This window comes from Palaemon carinicauda, chromosome 9 (assembly GCF_036898095.1).
Source record: "Palaemon carinicauda isolate YSFRI2023 chromosome 9, ASM3689809v2, whole genome shotgun sequence".
In the NCBI taxonomy this organism is placed as follows: Eukaryota; Metazoa; Arthropoda; class Malacostraca; order Decapoda; family Palaemonidae; genus Palaemon; species Palaemon carinicauda.
Genome location: NC_090733.1, coordinates 45,111,741 through 45,120,556, shown reverse-complemented (window position 1 = coordinate 45,120,556; position 8,816 = coordinate 45,111,741). Strand labels below are relative to the sequence as shown.

At 35.4% G+C, this 8,816-nt stretch overlaps 1 protein-coding gene across 1 annotated transcript in view; it reads right to left on the bottom strand.

The window, feature by feature from the left end:
- Positions 1–408: 408 nt before the first annotated feature.
- LOC137646376 (zinc finger BED domain-containing protein 5-like) overlaps positions 409–8,816 on the bottom strand; it is a 44,914-nt gene continuing 36,506 nt past the window's right edge. Inside the window, exon 8 of the mRNA XM_068379480.1 lies at positions 409–552. Within this exon, the coding sequence (XP_068235581.1) occupies positions 409–552 (144 nt within the window). The remainder of the gene's footprint in view (positions 553–8,816) is intronic.

Sequence of the window (8,816 nt, the reverse complement as noted above, 5' to 3'; positions counted from 1 at the left end):
AGGTAAATAATGGTAAACATGTAATTGTGCCCCTGTGAATTGGATAGGAGCCCTACTATGCCAACGTGAATGTCGACAAAATGAAAGTGAGGTTGAGCAAAGGATCCCAGCCTTGAATCTGTTTGGCAGTGCACTTTTGAAATATGGCATAAAGCCTTACCACCATTAGTAATACCAAATGAGCTTTGCCTTCAGTGGTTGTGCAGTAGATCGACACAAGGGATGTGAAAGGCGATGAATGTGACCAAATACCTACAGCGCATGGGAGCAGATATCTACACGTACTGACATCACAGAAGAGGGTGGCGTGGGACTCGTCAAGGGTGTCAGTGTTGATGACGAGAAGCGTACCTTCCAGAAAGTGGTGAAAAATACAGACAACCAAGTGCACCATCAGCAATACTAGATCTACGATGAACTATCCATATTCTGACTTGGACAGTTTTCTATTGGATAAGGATATTGGGCAGGGCCACCAGGCCTTTCATGGGAAAAATATGGGTACTGTATTGACGATGGCAGCATATAGATTCCCTTCATGCAGAGACCAATCTACGACAGGTTCCATGTAAGAGATACTGGTCATTTCCATAAGGACGAGTAAAGCCTTTTAATCTTTAAAGGTTGTTGAGAGAGCTAAAAAAAGTTTGGCTATATGGGTGGCTGGCAACGGTGAGTACAGCTCCATGAGGTATCTTTTGAGGGCATTGTAGGCGATTGGGGTGTTCCTTTGGTCTGAAAGCCAGTCAGATATTTCCTGGAAAGTGTTCTCATGTATTACAATGAGAATATTGTCTATGGTGCTGGATGAGTCAAGGCCTTAATGCGGAACTGGAACTTACCACGTTAAAACCAGGTGAATACCTCTGTACTGGCGAAGGACGGTAGTTTCAGAATTGTGGCATTGATGGTGGGGTAAGTATCGGAAGGCAGCATCATTAAACAGAGAAACAGAGCAGGACAGGGGAGGAGGAAGGGAGCAGGTGCCAGTTAAGTTATAACTAAGAGAGAGGTGAATACAAATAAACTTTATTAAACAGACATCAAGCTTATATAGCAGGACTTGCGAGCAAGAATGTCACAAAAAAAAATCAAACAAAATTAACAAGAGCTATTAGGTTTATACTAGTTGCTTCATCAACAGTACAAGGCACTCCAAAATCATACCATTGTTCTCTAGTCTTCGGTTGTGCTATAGCCTCTCTACCTTAGTCAGCAACCATCTTGTGTTAGATTTTCAACTTTCCAGCAATATATAGTTTTCAAAATTAGCTTGCGAAAAAAGATGCACATTAAAAAATGGAAAACCAAATCCCGAACTGAATTATCAAAAACAAGAGAAATAAACAATATTTATTGGAACATTTTAAACTGCTTACTACAGCAAGAAAGATTGTTCGAGCGGATTAGCTACAACGAAATTTGATTTTTTTTTTATGTTGGCTATTTTCTGCATATAGAGAAAGTGTGTGGGTAAAAGAAGGATAATGTGATTTAAGAAAATTACCCACAGATTGAAGTGAACATGAACAATAAGCAGCACATTTTGAAAACATTTTGATCTACACGAGTCAACTTGCAATATGATAATGAGAAATCAGAGACGTATTATGAGGCCATGGTGATGGCATCCCATTTAAATGGCGTTCTAGTTGAAGCAAGATTAAACGCACTAACGGTATATTTACTCATTGCTGTAATCATAAATTAAATATTTTTCTATCTCAATCAGCAAAATTTGTCCCTGAATATAAAAGTTTGTTTTCACACTGGTGGGACAATTGCCTGAGTTTTCCATTACTACAAAACGAACGCAATTTCTATAGGCAGTACTATCGAGATGAAGTTCGAATATCAAACTAATGAAGACTATTTTACAATACCCTATTACAATTGCAAATTCTTCCACAGTATGCAGAGTAATTCAGTAAAAGCAATGGGCTTTATGAGTGGCTAACAAAAGACTAAGCTGGAGAGTGGAGCAGGCACCACAGCCATGAATTGAAAGCTCTCTCAGGACTACCGCCCATCTCTAATGTTATTAGATCGAAGAGACTTCGATATGCAGGACATATTGCTAGAATGGAGACGAAAAGGCTGACAAGAAAAATTTAATTAGGTAAACCCAAAGATAACAGAACAAGAAGAGGACTTAGAAAGAGATGGATGGATAACTTAATTAAGGATTTGAACATCCTGGAAATAGACCTTGATGGATGGATGGAACTTGCAGAGGATAGGGCTCTCTGGAGACAAACGGTCAAAGCGGAAATGGATCAGCCTGGTCCAAGGCCCCCAGAGTAAGAGTAGGAGTAAGTATAAATATATATATATATATATATATATATATATATATATATATATATATATATATATATATATATATATATATATATATATATATGTATATATATCACCCACGAATGAAATTTAATACCGAATTCTATCTTGGGGAGATATATCCACTTGGAATTCATTTTATGGTAACAGCCTCTGGCCGGGTAGAGATTCGAACCCCCACTTTTTCGGCCGGAAACCATGATTGCGAAGACTATACCGATTGAGCCATCAAGAGAAATAAAAGTTTATGACAAGTCCCCGTACGTATTACTGTTGAATTCAGGAATCTGTTCATAGACTTGAAATAGACCCATCTCCACCATGATAGTTGAATCGTGAGTTTGCAACACGTGGTTATTTTAAATGAATATATATCACTAGCACAGATGCTTTCAATCAATGCAAATATCACCCACGAATTGCATTTAATACCGAATTCTATCTTGGGAATATATATCCACTTGGTATTCATTTTATGGTAACAGCTTTTGGCCTGGTGGAGATTCGAACCCCCACCTGTTCGGCCGGAGACCATTTGGAGCTGCACCTTTCCTTTTTTGAAATATTGTGGTCTAGAGGTTCCTGTATTTTCTCTGCAATGAAAGTTTCTGAACCCCAATCCATGTTGTTTTTCTTCTTTCTCCGATATACAGTAGCTCAAACTTCAAGGTTGCAAAGGGATTAATGCAGAGCTTTCAAAACTGACCTCATTTGTGGAACGCAGCCTGGGACGTGAAGCCTACTCTCTTCCTCAGAAGTTCCATATTTGAAAACTGCGTTGACCCCTAAGTCCAGTTCATCTGGAACTCTATCATTCTCCACAACAGCTTAAAGTATATTGGCTCCATCATTCTCTCCTTGGTGAAGCATCCTTGGCACTTCCATCATGGTTGGCCATGCATTGTTAATTCTAAATACGGTCCTTGGGTATGTTACTCTACGTTAACAATGAATAGACAATATCTCAGTGGCATCCAAAAATCAAAGATAGATTTTCTTCGGAAAGAATGTCCTACAGAGAGTTTTCTGGATAGCAGCAGAAACAAATTTACTTTTCTTCATTTATTGTTTGGTGTCGACCCGTGTTTCGGATCACTTTACGACCCTTCTTTAAGACTACATTGATTTTTGAAATTACACTTTAGTATATAGGTTTATTGTGGTGAAAATTTGATACTGAATTATTTGGATATTCGGAAATCCTTCAAAAAAAAAAAAAAAAAAAAAAAAGAAATACCGTCACAGTATACAAGCATTTTTGGAAACACGTGCGTCATTATTCAATGAAATTACCTTCGTTTTTTTTTTTTTTTTTCTTATTAAAGAAGTTATTCGATATTTAAAGTTCATCGTTCGAATTCGAAATATTTGATTCCATGAAAATGCATACTTCACCATTGAACTTTCCAGGAGGTGTACCGCAAAAGTAGGATAGTTCTTTATCTATGTGAACAAATATTTTGATTAACATTATGTTCACATTCAAATAAATCACTTAATCTGAGACTATTAATTTTTCCATTCAATAGAAATTTCTTGGGGTTTATATGGATTAAAATATCCTCCAAAATTCTTTTCGATAAGGAACTCAAGACTGTACTACTTTATTATTATTTTTATTATTATTATTATTATTATTATTATTATTATTATTATTATTATTATTATTATTATTATTATTATTATTATTATTATTATTATTATTATTATTATTATCATTATTATTATTACAATCTGAGCTACATCCCTAGTTGGAAAAGCACAATGCTTCAAGTCCAAGGGATCCAAAAGGGAAACAAAGAAGTAATGCAACTAAAATCAAATAAAATCTTTAATATATAATCTAAAAAAACTCAAAAAAAAACCTCCAAAAAAAAAAACAGAAGGAAGAGAAATGAGATGGTGCTCGAGTGTACCCTCAAGCAAGAGAACTCCATCCAAAGACAGTGGAAGACCTTGGTCCAGAGGCTAAGACACTACCCAAGACTAGAGAATATTTGTTTAATATTGGAGTGGCCTTCTCCCAGAAGAGTTGCTTACCTTAGCTAAGGAGTCTCTTTCACCTTTACCAAGAGGAATGTAGCCACTGAAAAATTAGTGCAGCAGTTAACCCGTTGAGCGCTTTTTTGGGGGTTGAGTGGGTGTTGGTGGGAGTGGGTTTTAATATCAGTGATGTCAAATATATGAAGACAGAGGAAAATTTAGACAGAATAAGCCAGACTATTCGGGGTATATGTAGCAAAGGAAAAATCAAATAGACGGACCAGAGAGAGAGAGAGAGAGAGAGAGAGAGAGAGAGAGCCTTAACTTACCTTATTGCCTTATTTTTTGTTTGGGTTCCCCCAGGTCCCTCAGTGTGAGGCACCTCGTATATCCACCAGAGAGTTGCTAATGCATCTTCAGGTGTATTTTGCATCTTCTAGTCTTGGTTGGTCTGGGATGCATCTTAGGTATTTATCGAGCTTATTCTTAAACACATCTACGCTCACTCCTGATATATTTCTTAGATGAGCTGGCAGCACATTAAATAGTCGCTGCATTATCGATGCTGGTGCGTAGTGGATTAATGTCCTGTGCGCCTTTCTTAGTTTACCTGGTATATTTTTTGGCACTATTAATCTACCTCGGCTTGCTCTTTCTGATATTTTTAGCTCCATGATGTTTTCAGTAATTCCTTCTATTTGCTTCCATGCTTGTATTATCATGTAGCGTTTTCTTCTCCTTTCTAGACTGTATAGTTTAAAAAATTTCAGTCTTTCCCAGTATTCAAGGTCCTTAACTTATTCTATTCTAGCATTATAGGACCTTTGCACACTCTCTATTTGCGCAATATCCTTTTGGTAGTGTGGGTACCATATCACATTGCAGTATTCGAGTGTACTACGTACATAAGTTTTGTAAAGCATAATCATGTGTTCAGCTTTCCTTGTTTTAAAGTGTCTGAATAACATTCCCATTTTTGCTTTACATTTAGCCAACAGTGTTGCTATTTGGGCGTTGCATAACATATTCCTATTTAACATTACACCAAGGTCTTTAATTGCTTCCTTGTTTGTGATTGTCTCATTATTAGGTCCCTTGTATGCATATACCATTCCTTCTCTGTTTCCATAATTTATTGATTCGAATTTATCGGAGTTAAATACCATCCTATTTATCTCCGCCCATTCATATATTTTGTTTAGATCTCTTTGTAGTGAGTTTCTATCTTCATCACAAGTAATTTCTCTACTTATTCTTGTGTCATCGGCGAAACTTCTCACTACGGAGTTTTCAACATCACAGTCTATGTCTGAGATCATAATAACAAACAGCAGTGTAGCTAATACCGTACCTTATGGCACACCAGATATTACCTGGGCTTCATCTGATTTCTCGTCATTTGCAACCACTATCTGTTTTCTGTTTTGCAGGAATTCATTTACTCATTTTCCTATCTTTCCCACAAAATTATGCTTTCTCATTTTTTTCTCCAATATGTTATGGTCTACCTTGTCAAAGGCTTTTGCAAAATCTAGATAGATCACATCTGTGTCTTTTTCATTTATCATATTTTTGTATATGTTTTCATAGTGTGCTATCAGTTGGGTCTGTGTACTTTTTCCAGGCACGAAACCGTGTTGACCCATATTAAACCAATTATTTTTAACCAAATGGTTCATTATTTTCTTTTTTATTACCCTCTCATACACTTTCATAATATGTGATGTTAGACTAACAGTTGTATAATTGCTTGCCTCTAGTCTTGATCCACTTTTGAAGATAGGGGTTATATAAGCTAATTTATGTTTAACATATATCTCGCTCATATCTACACTTTGTCTTAGCAGTATTGCAAGCAGCTTGGCGATAGTGTTTGCAGTTTTTTTTAACAAAATCGCTGGAACTCCATCTGGTCCAGCTGCCGATCCATTTTTAATTTCGTTTATAACCGTGACAATATCTGCTTCATTAATATCTATATCCGTTAGATATTCAACATTTTCTTCTCTCATTTCTGTTTCATTATTCTCATTCGCAATTCTTGGTGTGAACTCACTCTTATATTTTTCTTCTAATATGTTGCATATTTCTTTTTTTTCATTCGTTAGCCGTCCTTCAATTCTTAGAGGGCCTATTTCTAATCTCCCTTTATTCATCTTTTTTGCATAGGAGTAAAGTACTTTGGGGTTTCTTTTTATATTTGGAAGTGTCCTTTCTTCTAAGTCTCTTTTTTAATCTTTTTTGGACCGTATAATCTTTTGTTCTGCTTTTTCTATCTTACATTTTATTTCCCTCATTTTCCACACATTTTTTTCTTTTGCAAGATTTTTCTTCCACTTTCTAATTTTCTGAAATAAGATCCTTCTGTCTCTTGGTATGCACGTCTTTTGTTTATTGTTTTTTTTCGGTACATATTTTTCAACAATTTTCTCCAGTATTTTGTACAGTATGTCCATATTTACCTGTATATTATCACTTACAAATACATGTTTCCATTCTTTATTCAGATCTTCATTTATCTCTGATCATTTTATATTCTTACTGTAAAAATTATATTTTCCATATCCTTCCCAAAGTTTTGTGCTTTTATTAATTCTGCGATCACTTGCTTTGGAATGGACTATCAATTCTATGACATTGTGGTCTGAAATTCCCGTGTTATACACTATTATTTCTTTAACATAATTCACCTCATTCACAAATACGAGATCTAAGACATTTTCCTTTCTTGTTGGAATGTGGTTTATTTGTTGCATATTATGTTCTAATAGCATATCTTGAAGCTTTTCAAATTGCCTCTTATCTTCTGCGCTACTATTACTATCTTTTTTATATGTATACATACAACCACTTTCTTCTATCCGTTCTTTCCAATCCACGAAAGGAAAGTTAAAATCTCCGGATAGGAGTATATTCCAGTCTTTATGGTTTCTACATATATCATCTATTTTTTTCTATTATTATGTCAAACTCGTTAGTGTTTGGGGTCTGTAAACTACAATATTCACTAGTTTTTCAAATTCAAATTCTACCGCAATCAATTCACATTCTGTGTTGCTGTACTTTTCACAGACTTTTCCTTGATTTATGTCTCTTCCATATATTGCGGCTCCCCCTTGATTCCTATTTTTTCTGTGTGATCTATAAGTTTGGAAACCCTTTATCTGGTCATCACTGCCAGTCTCTTGGGAATATCATGTTTCACTTATATTTAATATATCGATTTTTTCAATTTGGGTTAGTTCTTCTAAGAACTCTATTTTCTTTTTAGAGTTACTCGTGACTAAACCCTGTGCATTCATCACTATTTTGGTTTGTGTTTCATCCCCATCATTTAATATTGGTAATAATATGGATTCTCCCATGCTTCCTTCCTGTTCTGATATGATGTTCTTTTCTTCATTTCCTGGAATTCTGCCATTAAAAAATCCAACTTTTCTATTATATTTGCTCCTTCGCCTTCATATTTATTTTTGTTTGTATACCTGCAATTGTCCCCATATCTGCACCAACCCCTAGCATTATAGATGCATTCTTTGTAGTTGGGCTCTAAATGTGCAGGTTTGGGTTGAAAGGCCTCATATCTTGGGGCTCTTGGTTCATAGCGCGGTATATACACGGCCTGCTTTTTTGTTTCTTTTTTTGTTTCTTTTTTGCTTTCATTTTACTTTCAGTTTGCTGAGTTTTCTTACTTTCATTCATAGTTGCAGGATGCATATATCGACATTTTTTGTTGAAACTGCATCCTTTTCCTTCTTTTAGGTTTTTGCATATTTTTGGATGGAGATCTCTGCATTCGTCTCCATATCCGTCTAAATACGCACATTTACCATATATTTCATAATTATGGCATATCTTTGGATGCTTGTAGTAGCATCTTTCGCCAAATTTGCAATTCCCTCTTTTCAGCATATTGCAGACTATATCCTTCTTTTCTATTTTTTCTTGTTCTTGCTCTTCCCTAAAATTATGTAGGTCCGGGTAGAGTCTCTTGGGTCTATTATTTGTTTCCATCTGGTAATTTATTTCTTCTTAAGTATGTTGTTGGATGGCATCATAGGTTATATCAATGATTTCTTCTGCATCCTTACACATATCTTGTTCATTGTTCTCTTCTTCTTCTTTTTCTTCTTCTTCTTCTTCTGTTTCTTCTTCTTCCTCTTCTTTATCTTCAACTATTTGCAGATTTAGTCTCGACTTAATTATATTTTATATCCAGACTAAGCATGTTGAGCAGAATACCTTTGTGTCTTTATTTTTCATTTTTTGCTGTATTTCAGCACATGTGGGGTGTGTTGGAACATGACAGGCATCACATTTTCTAATCAATTGTTGAGGATTATTATTGGAATACCATATCTTACATATATTACACCATTTTGGCATTCTTTTTCCCATTGCATCAATCAGCATATTCCCCATATTGGACTTCTTATTGTTCTTTGATGGAATGTGTTGATTGATGTAGACTTTCTTTATAAGTCTCTTTATCA